General features: G+C 32.2%; 2 protein-coding genes across 4 annotated transcripts; both read right to left on the reverse strand.

Annotated features, from left to right (window-relative positions):
- Window positions 1-1,040: 1,040 nt before the first annotated feature.
- LOC112791912 (sucrose transport protein SUC3) lies at window positions 1,041-7,021 on the reverse strand. 2 transcript variants are annotated; one of them, XM_025834943.3, is made up of 15 exons: window positions 6,915-7,021; window positions 6,397-6,824; window positions 5,374-5,439; window positions 5,025-5,123; window positions 4,875-4,939; window positions 4,668-4,752; window positions 4,538-4,571; window positions 4,300-4,399; window positions 3,802-3,877; window positions 3,231-3,581; window positions 2,949-3,092; window positions 2,532-2,765; window positions 2,320-2,383; window positions 2,189-2,232; window positions 1,041-1,552 (listed from the first exon to the last, which is right to left on the reverse strand). In XM_025834943.3, the coding sequence occupies exons 2-15, from the start codon at window positions 6,667-6,669 to the stop codon at window positions 1,382-1,384; spliced, it is 1,806 nt and encodes a 601-aa protein (XP_025690728.1). In that variant the 5' UTR covers window positions 6,670-6,824; window positions 6,915-7,021; the 3' UTR covers window positions 1,041-1,381. The 2 variants fall into 2 exon arrangements, with proteins under 2 accessions (XP_025690728.1, XP_029153090.1); XM_029297257.2 differs by having other exon boundaries at window positions 6,920-7,020.
- A 1,594-nt stretch (window positions 7,022-8,615) lies between these two features.
- Window positions 8,616-11,657, reverse strand: LOC112791913 (binding partner of ACD11 1). Of its 2 annotated transcripts, none has more exons than XM_025834946.3 (5): window positions 11,412-11,657; window positions 10,131-10,255; window positions 9,577-9,652; window positions 9,354-9,464; window positions 8,616-9,263 (listed from the first exon to the last, which is right to left on the reverse strand). In XM_025834946.3, the coding sequence occupies exons 2-5, from the start codon at window positions 10,241-10,243 to the stop codon at window positions 8,835-8,837; spliced, it is 729 nt and encodes a 242-aa protein (XP_025690731.1). In that variant the 5' UTR covers window positions 10,244-10,255; window positions 11,412-11,657; the 3' UTR covers window positions 8,616-8,834. The 2 variants fall into 2 exon arrangements, with proteins under 2 accessions (XP_025690731.1, XP_025690732.1); XM_025834947.3 differs by having other exon boundaries at window positions 10,131-10,258; window positions 11,412-11,552.
- Window positions 11,658-14,936: the final 3,279 nt, after the last annotated feature.

Genomic DNA, 14,936 nt, shown 5'->3' on the forward strand with positions numbered 1-14,936 from the left:
AATATAATTTAAATAAATTTATAAAATTATAAAAATATATTAAATTTATAATTAAATATAACTTAAAAATAATTTAATAATATTATTCACATAAAAAATATATTTAGTATATTATATGCATATTTTTTAAATCTTTTTATTTAGTTTTAAATTTTTACTGTTGATCATTTTAATCTGTATTTTTTTCTTTTTCTTCAAATATTTATTACATATAACTTGGAAAGAGAATACTAATTATTAGTAAAAAATTAATTTTGAGTTAATTTTATAACTATCAATATAATTTTTTTATACTAATATCTAATTATATATATATATATATATATATATATATATATATATATATAAAGAGAAAAATATTATTTTTAAGTAACAAATACAAAAATTAATTATTTTTATTTGTATAACAGACTTAACACATAGTCAAATATAAAAGTAAACAAATTAAATTATTTCAAATTTTAGATAATAAATATTAAAATTAATTATTAGTAAAAAGTTAAATTCTTTCACATGAAAATAATAACTAAAAAATATATTATTTGATTTTTTTTAATCTACAAAGACCAATCTTCTTAGTCGACTGAGACTTTTGTTTTCTATGATCTTTTTGTGAAAATAATTTGATTCTATAAATTGTGTCAATCTATAATGTCAGAACAAAACGAAAATAATTTTTAAAAAATTTATATTTTCGTAATGTTATTATGAGCAAAAATGCTAGTAATCACAAATTTATCCACATATTTAACATACATAATAATACTAGTAGAACCTTACAGCAAGTAAATGTATCATTGAATAATAAATAAGCACAAATTTAACAACTCATTTAACACACTTGCAATAATGATATTAATGAATCCTTGAAACAAGTAAATACAAGTAATTTTTTTCGTCGAATTAAATATAAATTGGTTAAACTTATGTAAATTAAAAAGCTATACAAAGATAATCCCCTATAAGATTAGCTTTTAATTATATTTACATGAAAGAAGAAATTGCGAGAAAAAATATCAATTGTGCGACACAGCATTGTGTTTTATTGAGCAACTGAGACAACTCTCAAAATTGATTTCTTATGAAACTATAATCACTAATGGCTGAACAACAATCATTACAAAAAAAAAGTATTATTATATGCACCTGTGGCTTTTTCTTTCTATTGTGCTATCAGTTAACATTACATAAAATACAGACACCCCAGAATGAGGGGTAAAAAGAATGAATTTGAATATGGGATTCTACTTCTGTGTATTGGAAAGGAACATACAGAGTCACATACATGGGCACTGCAGCAGCTCTTCAAACTTATGTGTTCTTCCAATTTCTGAGGGCCATGTACAAGTAAAAATATCACCAGATTTGATTCACCTCATCGTTAGCCGAAGTGAAATCCTGAAGACTTGAAAGAACTGTTAGATAGATTTGGCAGTTTGAGAGTCGCAATAATGCCGCCTGCTAGAGCACATATCGATGCCAAAACAAAGGCAGGAACATTGCCGCCACCAAAGAGAGCATCCCATGGACCAGAACCAAGGGATATGACCATCTAAAGAAATCAACAATACGTTAAAGAAGAATTTTGACAAATAATTCTAACTAGTAAAATACAAATGATCCCATTAGTGAGTGAGGGACAACCAATATAGCCTACTACTACTAAAGTCCAAGATAAAGGCAACCATCGATTGGCCACAGTGCGATACCATCCATACACCACAAAAGAAAAAAAGAACATGAAACTGGTAGGTAATAACTGAAATCGGTAACAAGATAACGGGAAAATCCTACCCAGGTTCCTTTAACAAAATTTACATTCTCTTGATCTTCACAATGTTATTTTTAGATAGATGGGTCCTTCAGTGATATTAAATTTTAATTATCCTATCATTAATTACAGGACTGGAATTTTATCCAAAAAATAATGATGACGAGAACAAAAAGATTAGAGGATGAAGGCGGCTCTTTTTAGAGTATGGATAAAGGTGTTAATTGCATATTAAAGATCAAAACACCAAACTTCACATAATTAATATTTCACTGTGAACAGACATACAAATGGAACTTGAAATCAAACTTGCAATAATAATAACACTATTTTTTTCAAAGACATGATTATGTCACTTCAAAAGAGTCTAACCCATGAATGGACTCATAACAACAATACTTGAGAATAATAAATTACCTGTGGAACAACGATTGCAAGATTTAGAACTCCTATAGCCAATCCTGCACAACCAATTGGATGTCATGAAATCATAAACTTATCTTAGCTGATCAAATATTAAGCACACATCTTCAGCATTGAATACTAACCTTGGCCACCACCTGAATCAGCAGTCAGCTCCGCTGTGACAGCAAAGGGAACACTATAGGTAATCTGCAATCAAAATATGGGAAATCTATCCTGTCATGAACTTTCAGGTATGTTAACAGAACTAAACTAGAATTGGTAGAGAAGATTGGTTGGGTAAAGGAGGAAACTGGCAAAGTGAAGAGTTTGGTGCCACAGCATTCCTAGGACTTACCGCAAGAGGAAAACCAAGAAGAACAAACACAACCAAGGAAGCAACCTTGATTCCTTCACTTGCTCCAATTACATGTTGAATACCTCCAGGGTGATCTTGGATGGAAATCAGACTAATTATAGCAGTGCCAGCCATGCAAACAAAGACGATAAAGTTGCTAACAGCCCATACTATTCTTGCACCCATCCAGTTACACATTGGTTCAATGAAAAACGAGCTAATTCCCAGGACAATCTATCAAGCCATAAATGCAATGTAAGATTTATGATTACACAGGAAGAAACAAAGTTAATTTAAAATAAACAAGTCACTGATCATTATTGGTAAAAACTTCGTGACAATTCTCTTCAGAAAACCCCCTCCCCTTTTCTTTCTCCCCTGTTTAAAAAAAATGATGCTCAAATTGTGAGTTCTTACTGAATTCAACAGCAAACCAAATGCACCTTCTCTAACACCTTGATCATAAAGACCTACTTCAGCAGAGCTCCCTTTAGGATCTCCATGATAAACTTCCCTCCCCATCCAATCCGTATCAAACAGAAAGAAGGGAAACCATGACAACTGCAAGTAACAAAGGTCAAAGGGTTGAAGGAAACATAAGAAGGATCTCAAGTGGGATGCATATGCACAAGCCAACCAACATTCACAACCATTTTAGAAATGTAGAAATGTATATAATGTATGTACTGCAGTACCTACCCAAGTAAGAGCCATTACAACAAGCACTGAGTGCATTGCAGGTGGCAAATGCCTTAAACTTGTCAATAAGTTTACTAATACTGCTCCAGGTCCATCCATAAAGTTTTCATTATGATCTTCCCCAGCTTGCAAATTCTCATGTTTTAGCTCTACATCTTTCTCAATGTGATCCTCATTTATCTTTCCATTGATGTCATTTGATAAAGGCTTTGATTTTGAGAATTCAAAGCCATTTTGTTGTTGTTCATCCAATAAAGGATCAGAATCTGATAAGCGACGATGCTGAGTTGTAGTAAGCGGAACCTCATCAGCAAAATATAGGGTGACAAGTGTGCATAATGTCAAGAAAACCTGCTGACGTTGTCGATTAGATTCCACTAGTGAAAAGTAACTATACATAGATTTAAGGATTTAATTTTGATATGATGATAGTACAAAAAGTTTTGTGTAGTCATCCTATTATATGATGTCCTAACAACAAACACGTTAGTCCTTTATATCCACTACCCTGAAAGTCATATATTCTTATATGATCTGACAATATATAAAATGATATCAGATAGTAACCCACCACAGCAACAAGAAATGCGGCCTTAAGATTGCCACAGGCTTCACAGCAAGCTCTATTTGTCAGGAAAGGGAACCATCTGCTCAGGTAAGAAACAAATAATATCAATGGGCAGAAAATAAGCATTAACTTCAAGTAAAATCTATACAAATTACAAATATGGTAAACAAAGCATGCTTCTGTAAAAGATAGAATCCTCATTCTTCTGAGAGACCCTTCACAAGAGTTGTTCTACACCATCCTAAGTCCCTTCTGTTATAATAACTCTTCAGCATATAAATGTAAAACAAATTATTGTGACTTGTTTCAAACAAATTGATTTCATAAGGAAATCTGCTAGATGGCTTTAATTGCTAGAATTACATGCCATGACTAGTGACCTTTGCATGAATAAGGGGGCTTATCTCTACATTTCATCATTGACAAAATGCCATTCTCAAAGGAACATGAGCAATGAGTTTTATGTAGTTAGCACTGTGCGAAATATTAGCAAGGCCTCACCTGTTCCACTTTCCACTAGCACCAGCAGAATATCCCAGGATATTGCCAACTGCCATCCATGAACAAAATATAGCATTTGCTACATTGCGTTGATCAGGACCTAATAATAGGAAAATTATTGTATCATGATGTTTTGTCGATATCAAGAAAGTATTTAATACAAGATGAAAATCAAGAATCCACATTGTGATTGTTGAGAACGTGAACAAAGAAAGCATGTAAAATAAGCAAGTTCTACCTGAAAGATCAGCCAAAAGTGCCCGAGCTGGCCCCTACAAATTAAAATTTGAAAACATAAAAGAAAACTTACTTTCTTTCATCAATATAAAGATAACAGAAAGAAGCACATTCTAATTCTTTGACCTTACCTGCACAGTGTTGTTGGCAAGATCCAGCATCCAGAACCCAAGAATAAATACAAGAGCAGCTCTTGTTCGGGTGCCTTTAAATGTGCTAGAATTTCAAAAATATAAAATTCATTAGTATTTAAGTAGGTTCATAGACGTGAAATTTTAAAAGCAGAAGTGTGGTAAAACTAAAAGAGTAAACAAGAATGAACAGATGGCAAGGGAAACCTGCAATGCTCACTTGTATCCCCGAATAAATATCCAATGTCTGCAGAAAACCCAATTAATATCACCTACATTTCAAGACATAATTTAGCTAATGTGAAATTAAGTGTCAAAGTAACCCAGATGTAAACAATAAGGACCACTGATGCTTACAGCCAAGGAAATCATAAGGGATCCTGCCAGAATGAATGGACGCCTTCTACCATACTTCGAAGTACATTTATCACTCCATATACCAACACAGGGTTGAACCTGTGACAAAAGGTGATACAAATTTGTAATTCGCATGTTTAAATCAATCCAGTAACGAATCATAGATTTGTCCAGACCAACACCCATATTCCATAGATAGATATATGTTATAAAGTTAATAAACATTCAGTGGAACGGCATAGACGCTTGAATATAATTTAATGGAGCAAAAGAAAAAAACAGGCATGAGAAGAATTTTAAAGAAAATTAATATAAAAATTTAAAAATAAAGCAAGACTATATCACCTACCACAAGGCCAGTAATGGGGCCACAGAGCCAGATAAATGAAGAAAATGCATGTCCTATACCCAACGTCTGCACCAAAAATGAGTATACAGTTAATTGGAAAGCTGAAGATAATGCTATAAAGACACATTAAACATTGACAGCAAATTAGTTAATACCAAAAGCATATATTAAAAAAAAGGATAATCGTCCAAAACAAGTCAAGCAGAAAACCATGCAAGCAGATACACCTCTTATGCAACTAAAATAACTAAATAATAGAAATACTCCTCTGAGGCCAATTGCAATTGATACGCTTAGAGCTCAAGAGAATCTGCGTTCAACGGCTTGTGAAGTGACAACTTTGAAATACCACTTCAGTGGCGATTTGGTGAATGCTAAACAGTGTTGAACAAAGTTTCCGCAGACAAGCCCCCCCCCCCCCCCCCCCCCCCCCCCCCGGCAACAAAAGGAAAAGAGTATCACAATAACGGGTGCGTATTTAATAAATCCCCAGAACTTAAATCAGACGAGCACATAACATAGGTACACGGTAGAGCTAACAGCATTATACTTTAGCCTACTATGCAAATTACAGAATGCAGGTACAATAATAAAAGATAGTGCAACGAAGCTTTCCCGTACAAACTATTAAGCCTATATAGAAATCTATTTATTGACCCGTACAAATCAACTAGCTTCATCTACTGTTTAAAATCACAAGCTCGCAGCCATTATCCGCTCTCAAAAAAAACCCAGTAACCCTCAATCACCGACCGTAGCAACTAGATTCTAGCAACAGCAAACAAAACCCAAAATTTCAATTCCCATACTCTTTTCAAAGTCAGCATTCACTCCAAAAAGCAAAACCTCCCGAGGTTTAGCAACATGCCCCCATTCTCTAAACAATTGAAGGGAAAAAAGAACTCAGAATCTAACTCACAAGGATCCGATCAAGCACATTCCCCCCCCCCTCCCCTTCTTTTTTCTTTTGGATAGAAATCAAGCACAATATCAGAACATATTTAAAAAAAAGGTCAATTCAACCTGTATGTAAGGAGTGAGGAGAGAGAGCTGCAAGGCCCAACCGAATTGAACGCCGGCGGCGACGGTGCAACTGAGTACCAGATGGACCAATCTGGCGTTCTTGGGCGGAGTAGGAGGGATCGGAGATCCATCATGAGAGTGAGAGTTTTGCGCGATCCGGCGGCGATGGTTGACGTCCTCGACGCCGACCAGCTCCACCTCATGCGCGGCGGAATCCTCCCTCAAATTCCTGTACGGAACGCGGATGGACACCGCGTCAGACTTCCCCGCCATGACCGGCAACGCGATTCAGTAGCTACCAATCGCAATGCGCACGATCTGTTTGTCACAATGCTCGTGTACATTCACTTCGATCCAATTGCGAAAGAAAAACGAGAAAAGGATAGAATTCTATTCCAGGGTTTATCGTTGAAATTGGATTTTTTGATCTGAAAGATAGAATGAGAGAGTCAAATTTGGGAATTAGGCGGGCGAAGGAGGAGAAGGCGTTGAAGAATAGGTGCAAGGTTGGAGGCTACCATACTCTCGGTGCAAGCGAGATCTGCTACGTTGCATCAGTGTGAAGAATTCTACATCGGCGTCTGATTCATCTGCCACGTGGCATAATTGCTAATGCTTTGGTATTAATTGCTGAGGAATGCTAGCAGCTATTTGTAGCTATCAATTAATTATTAATAATATTTTTAATAATGTAAGATTTTATTTAATAATATAAAATTATTTATTTTTTTATTAATTATATATACTGACTAAAATTTAATAAAATTACTAATTTTTTAAACTTTTTCATTAATTGCTTCCTAAAAAAAACAATGACTCCCACAATTTTCTACTTAAAATTTTCACTTTTTTATATAAAAAAGAATATAATAAAACAACCAAGCTAAGCGCCAAATTTGTACTATTTGTGTAAAGATTTGTGTGTTATGCACAAATATTTATGTATTATATACAAAAATTTTATATTATATTAATAAATTTATATTATATATAAAATTTTTTAAAAATTTGTGTTATATTAATAAATTATTATATTTTTTAATAAAAATTTATATACTGCAAAATACACAGACAAAAAAATGCTAACATATGTGTGTATTTTTTTCTGCTAGACTTATACTAATTTGATTGAACTTAGTTACAAAAATATTTATATATATAACATCATTCATAATAAAAAAAAATTGTCAATAAATATGCACTTTTTGTAAAAAGAGAGAAATAAATTCCGAGGTGGGATTCAGAATCAAGAACTGTCGGTGCGTGATTGAATAACTTATAGCTTAAGGAAGTGCTCATCAAGTTGCAGTAAAAAAAAGAATTAGCGAACAAAAGCAGGTTAATTGAATGATAATAGTAGGTATACCCAAAGGGGGGGGGGGTAAAAGTTCATGAAACAGTATCTTAACCACATGTGTAATTTTATGAAATTAGTCAAATAATTTGCTCTTATTTTGTAAGAGAGTGCTAATGCTGGGTAATCAATTCAGTGATTCAGTCTAACTTTATTTTGGTACAATGGAATCAAAACTAAAAGTGAGAAATGGGAAATTATTGGGTTTGGCAGGAAAAGGTTTTAATTTTTTTTTTCTCTTTTTATTAATTCTTTAAATTCCTTATTTTAAAGTCTTTAATCAATGTCATAGCAAAAATCCTTACTCAATGAATACTCGCCACTCGGTTTTAAAACTAAACAATTTTTTATCAACAACCATTTTTTGTTTTTTATTCTATATTACCAACTTGGGTTACATAATTTTAGTGCCGTGGAACCAAATTCAACATTTGTGGTCTCGCTTACACTGGAACTTTTCTACCCAAAGGGTATGAGGTCATTGAAATTTGGAATATGAATCTGACGTTTGATTTAATTAGGACCATTGGATCTACAGATCTGAACATTCCAGATCGTAGGGTTGAATAGTTGAATTTAAGTGTCACTCTAACTTGCATTCAAAGTGTCCCAATTTCTGCTTTTATAATATTTAAAGTAAATAACAATCAAAGGGTAAGCTTGACTATTAGAAACAAATATATATATATATATATATATATATATAAATAAAACAAGGCCACGTAAGGAGCACTGATGTGGGTGCATACGCTGTTTGACTCAGCTCAATTCTATTGCATCACCCCTTGGTGCATAGTTTGTTAAGGAGAAAAAAAAATGATTATGCAGCTAAATTTACCTTACTAATCACATCAAGACAATAAAATTACACATGACATTGTAGTCTTGTAATAGATCATAATACTAATACACATAAAGCAGTAAGTTCAGCTGTTCATATGTATATACAAAATATGAAGCATGCATAGCTATACTAATAACAATACTATAATAACAAGCTATATTCAGAACAGGGAAAAAAGATAAACAAGAAAAGAGAGTTGAATTATGGTTATGATTATGGCTATCAACTTATGGCAATGGCTCAATTTTTAGCTCCACGGTTACCTAAATCGGAAGCAACCTGCGCTGCCCGGGTTAAAGCACCGGAAACCCAGAAGGCACCCTTAGAGAAATAGCTACTATTAACTACAGTGTTCGCAGCTGCAGCCACAGATCGTCCCGTGGCAAATGCAGCTGACTTGGCAGTTTCTGATACATGATACCTTTGATCGGCGGATCTAACGGCCTCATAGCTAGCTGATAACTTGTCGGTGAGGCCGATTCTCTGGCTCAGCTCGGCTACCTTTGCTGTTGCCGTGGCTGAAACCCCATGGGACTCGTCGAATTCCTTAGCCTTGGCTAATGCGTCTTTGCTGAGGACATACCCTTTTGCTATCATGGTCTTGACAACTTCTTGAGTCACTGTAACTACTTCTCCGGCAGAGGAAACAAATTGGTGGCTTTGTAGCGTCTGAAAGAGGACAAGCTAGACCATGAACATTCAATAGAAAGCTACAACTATTGGTGGTTGAAAACCAATGAAAGAAATACAACTACATACAGTTGATGAATCGTCGTCATGGTTATAGGATGGCCGGTTCCAATGATCGAACTCATCTTCATACTGCCCCCAGCGAGTAATGCATACACTTTGGTCTAAAATCGTGGCTCCCTAACACATCAAATTATGTAGAAAGGTATACACAACACATTAATCATATAACTTATCAGTGACCAGCTTAAGAATTACATCGGTCCTGAACATGAGTTTGATGAATACTCACACTTAGCAAGCAAGCAGTTTCTAGGGAATAAGCATCTTTGAATGTCACATATGCAGTGCAAGCATAATCACCAGACCTGTATTCAACAATATTATAAGCAAGTTTTATAGCATATTTTAACACACTAGGTCCAACTCATCTGCAAGAATTAGCAACCGGGGAAATAGTAATCATCTCTGTCATGACTAATTAAAACACAGTACCAGTGGAAATTTGAAAATCGTATCCAAAATGAACATTTTTTGGAGTCTGATCTATAGCATTTTACAACAATAACAACAAAGTATTGTTACTCTAGGTGGGATCGGGTGCATCAATCAAACAACACCATTGTACTGTGTCAAGAATCATGTCTGAATTTGATTCATGTATTGAGAAAAAGCAAAGCAATCAAGTTGAAATATACCCGAAGCAAAGCAACAAAAAGAAAGAAATTAAGTTTCACTTTAAAAACTATGGACAATAGAAAGAAGGGAACATCAAGAATCACCCCATAGCCCATACAAGATACAGCATGCTACAAACCTGATAAAGCGATAAAGATCAAGTATTACCTGACAATTTCGACATACTCAATTGCACCAGAGAATGCGAAAAAGTCATACACATCCTTCTCAGTGGCTTTTGGCGATAGACTGGTAACTTCTACGGTATATCCACTAGACATGTTTCTGGTTTGCTACTTGTTTAGTATGAACACAACGGAGGAACAGAAATGGTAAAATCAAGTCAAAAAGGTGAGGATCATAAAACATAGGCCTAAAAGCTACGGTAAACAAACAAGAATTGTAAGTCAAGTTGTTCTTATTAAAGAGAGTAAAGATTGAAGAAATACAGAAGTATAAGAGAAATGGATGGTGGAAATGGTTTAATCTTGCTAATTGAAGGAATCTAAATATACTAGGCCATAAGATAATATGAACTATATTGATATAATATGATCATATTGTAGTGTACTAGTGTGTTACAACTTACAAGAAGCAAAAAACTAATACTGTTTATAGTGATCTTAAAACACTCATCCCAATTAACAAATAGAGAATAAGTTTTGATACCATATTAGGATTGAATGTAGTCACCAAAAAAATATTAGGATAATGTACTTAGTTCACTCCCAAAAGTTAGCTCATGAAATGGAGGATGCCCAAACTCTTACAATGGCTTTCCAGGGCTTATCTCTAGGCGATGTGAAAATCCTAACGACAAACAAATCTGACATTTCAATAGCATCGCAATTACCAAAAACCGATTTCTTCAGCCACAATCCTGAAAGTCACTGTCCTACATCTACACAGCAATACAGGACACATACAACTAGCTATGAAATGGTAGTTTCTTGCCTCAATGATCGGCCACCACCTCCCCAACCTCAAATACTTTTGTCAATCCACCCCCACCATCACCTCAACCTCACCAAATTGATCACGTCAATTCCTCAGCCACTAATCAGTACCCAAAATCACCACCACCACTTCTTGTGGCCACCCAGCCACTATCATAATATCAACCACCATTCTTCTCAAATTTTCCCCCAATACTATTTTGTGCTTTGACTATAGCTTTACTACCCCCAATATCTTGTGATCTAAGAATTCCTCATTGATTTTCCAGCATTAGATGAATTTCCCAACCACATTCCTCTTTCCGAGTTATGATCCTTAAGAACTATTCTACCGATTGAATTATACATCATTATTTGGCACCTTCATTGCCCAAGTTCATACTTCCAATCACAGAAATATAAAAAAAAATCCAAAAAATAGTATTTTAATAATAAACGACAGAGAGAGAGAGAGAGAGAATAAAAATTGAGGTAAGATAAGAGAGTAGCGTACAAGTTCAGAGAAGGTGGAGAATTTAGATGAGCGAATTGAGCAGAGGAAGCCAAGCCAGACACTGTGATGACGGTGGTGTGGTTTCTACAAGTAATAACCAATTAACTGTTCCCTCTTGTCATTCTCTCATCTCCAATCCCCATTATTATGTGGTAGCAACCACAATTTAAAGTTTTTAACATTCTTATATTTTATTAATCAATAGAGTTTAATTATTTTACATGTACGTATAATTATATCATTTTTTTTGGATGATCATGATTAATTTTGATATATTATTTGTTTTCTTTTAATAATTTTAGACATTTCATTTTAGAGTAAATAGTCAAATTGGTCCCGAAAGATAGCCCGATCTTCAAATGAGTCCCCGTAAGAAAAAGATAATAAAATTTGTCCCCGAAAAATTTAAAATTGGTAATGTTAGTCCTTCCGTCAGTTGGATGATGACGTGTCACGTTAAGTGCCACGTGGCATATGATGACGTGGAGGGCTAATGCCACGTGTCACAAGATGATTGGTTGACATGTCAGATCGGTGACACCTGTCATGCCACGTGTCAGGTCAGTGACACGTGGCATGCCACGTGGCACTTGACATGTAAAAAAATTATTTATAATCAAAATAGTCCTTGAAAATTCAGACGTAAGTCATTTTCATTTCTAAAATTTTAAAAATTAATCAAATTAGTCCTTATATAATTTTTTTATTTTTTCTTGATAATATTAAATTTAAAATATTTTTTGATACTACTAATTTTAATAGAAATATAATTGACAATAAAAAAATTAGTAATTGTATCTTTTCTTCTTAAAAATTTGTTCAATAAAATTATCTCTCTCCTCTAATTCTTGTCAAAATCTCTCGTATTCTTTTCTATTTTAAAATATTTTTCTTACATTATTACATTTTGCTGGATATATATATATATATGCTCAAAATTGAAATGTATGTATTTGTTACCCTAAATAAAGTTATATGCTCAAAATAAAAATTTATGTATGTTAACCTAAACAAATTTAATAAAAATTTATACATCTTTTTTTTCATTACGTTATTACTTTCATTTAGATTAACATACATAAATTTTGATTTTGAGCATATAACTTTGTTTAGGTTAACAAATACCTACATTTTAATTTTGAGTATATATATATATATATATATATATATATATATATATATATATATATATATATATATATTCCAACAAAATATAATAATGTAAGAAAAATGTTTTATAATAGAAAAGAATAAGAGAGATTTTGACAAGAATTAAAGGAGAGATATAATTTTATTGAACAAATTTTTAAGAAGAAAATATATAATTACAAATTTTTTTATTGTCAATTACATTTCTATTAAAATTAGTAGTATCAAAAAATATTTTAAATTTAATATTATCAAGAAAAAATAAAAAAAAATTATATAAGGACTAATTTGATTAATTTTTAAAATTTTAGGGATGAAAATGACTTACGTCTGAACTTTCAAGGACTATTTTGATTATAAATAACTTTTTTACATGTCAAGTGCCACGTGGCATGCCACGTGTCACTGACCTGATACGTGGCATGCCAGGTGTCACCGATCTGACATGTCAACCAATCATCTTGTGACATGTGGCATTTAGCCCTCCACGTCATCATATGCCACGTGGCACTTAACGTGACACGTCATCATCCAACTGACGGAAGGACTAACGTTACCAATTTTAAATTTTTCGGGGACAAATTTTATTATCTTTTTCTTACGGGGACTCGTTTGAAGATTGGGCTATCTTTCGGGGACTAATTTGACTATTTACTCTTTCATTTTAGTTAAAATAAAGATCATTTTCTATAAAATATAACTTTTATCATTTGATAAAAAAATATATTTCTTTATAATGTAAAAAAATTTCAAAGATAAAATAGGAGATTTTAATATTTATATCAAAATATAAATTAATTTTATATTAAAATGTACAATAATTTTACTCCTTAAAGATATTTTTAATTTTTTTTTAAAAAATAGCTATTCAAAACAAGCACGCACATAACATTATATTTATTATCACCATCATCATTGTTGTCATCATCATCAATAATAGAGATTGCTCATGTTGTTACTCCTTAAATTTTAATCAAAGAAGATAATTTATATTTGAGAAAAGAATAAATTAATCTCTAATTTTTTGATTTGTAGATATTTAAAATTTTGAAAATTTAAGAATATATTTAAGTCTTTAATTTTTTTTAAATTTGGACATCAATTTTTGAATTTAATTTGTCCTATTTTAAAAACTCTCTTATATATGTATTTATATCAACCAGGTCAATTCAACAGAAGTCACGGTTATTTTTTTCGTTGATTTTCACAAATTCAAATGAATATAAGAAATTGATATATCCAAATTTTAAAAATGTCAAAAATTTAAATATATTTTTAAATTTTCAAAGATTTAAATGTCTTTCTAGATTAGGAAGTCTTTGGATCAGTTTAGATTGACTTTTAAAAAAAGTACTTAATTTTTTTTATCTTTTTTAATAAACAAAAATTATTTTATATTTGAATAGGATTTTTAAAAATAATTTTTAAATATTAAAAATATCTTTTATTTTTATTTTTTTAAATAAAGTATTGTTAACTAAAAAAAAGTAAATAATTTATTTTTTAATAAAAATATTTTTTAAATATATATATTCAAATGAATTTTAAATTGAATAAAAGTATTTATTAAAAAATTTACTTTTTTAACTTAAAAAAAAAAGTTTTTTTTTTGTCGATGAATTAGATTCACACACCCACTCACACACACTAACCTAGCCATTGCTATTGTCCTTTTTTCTTTATATGTTTTTATTTGGACTGGGCTTTTCTCTTTATATGTTTAAGCAAGATTTTCAGTACTACTAGTCTACTACTGCTAACATGGATCTATAAGTCAATGGCCCAAGACTTTTAGAAATCAATTTCATCATTATCTGTGCCTTCAATTAAAGTCAGAACTAAAGAAGGCCCAACTAAATATGAAGTCCAATCTGGCTTAAGATAACTTTTCATCTAAATCAATTTCATTCTTTCGTAGTGGAGGCTTAATACAAATGGCATATCTATGTACCTCTTATAAGCTGCATCCGAATTCAAGTAAAAAGAAAATTCTACTCTTAAAATATTTTCTGACTTTTGTATTAGAGTCTTCTTTAAGTACCCCCTACTTCTCCAAAAAGAATTCCACTCTTTTAAAATATTTGCTGACTTTTGTATTAGAGTCTCCTTTAAGTACCCCTACTTCTTCACAATGATTCCGGTGTTACTAACCATAGTAAGCGCCTACTGCAAGATCTAGACTAAATTTTAATTGAAATATCAAATTACAACTTATAAATCTTAATTAAGTTAAAATTGTTAAATAAGTAGTCTTAATATATAATATCAAATACGATCGAGTAATTAATAGACTTTTAGTCAATGAATTATAACTTAAATGACATAGTCTCCCCATACTCATCTAAGAGGTTACGGATTCGAGTCTTCTATTTTTAG

The sequence above is a fragment of the Arachis hypogaea genome, chromosome 13 (assembly GCF_003086295.3).
Source record: "Arachis hypogaea cultivar Tifrunner chromosome 13, arahy.Tifrunner.gnm2.J5K5, whole genome shotgun sequence".
In the NCBI taxonomy this organism is placed as follows: Eukaryota; Viridiplantae; Streptophyta; class Magnoliopsida; order Fabales; family Fabaceae; genus Arachis; species Arachis hypogaea.

Coding starts and splice junctions, on each gene's coding strand:
- LOC112791913 (XM_025834946.3), bottom strand. CDS start 10,243: ATGTCTAGTGGATATACCGTAGAAGTTACCAGTCTATCGCCAAAAGCC. Junction 9,653..10,130: donor GAGTATGTCGAAATTGTCAG/GTAATACTTGAT, acceptor TGTTGAATACAG/GTCTGGTGATTATGCTTGCA. Junction 9,264..9,353: donor ATGACGACGATTCATCAACT/GTATGTAGTTGT, acceptor GTCCTCTTTCAG/ACGCTACAAAGCCACCAATT.
- LOC112791912 (XM_025834943.3), bottom strand. CDS start 6,669: ATGGCGGGGAAGTCTGACGCGGTGTCCATCCGCGTTCCGTACAGGAAT. Junction 3,582..3,801: donor CCGCATTTCTTGTTGCTGTG/GTGGGTTACTAT, acceptor CAACGTCAGCAG/GTTTTCTTGACATTATGCAC. Junction 2,766..2,948: donor TTGGTTTGCTGTTGAATTCA/GTAAGAACTCAC, acceptor ATGGCTTGATAG/ATTGTCCTGGGAATTAGCTC.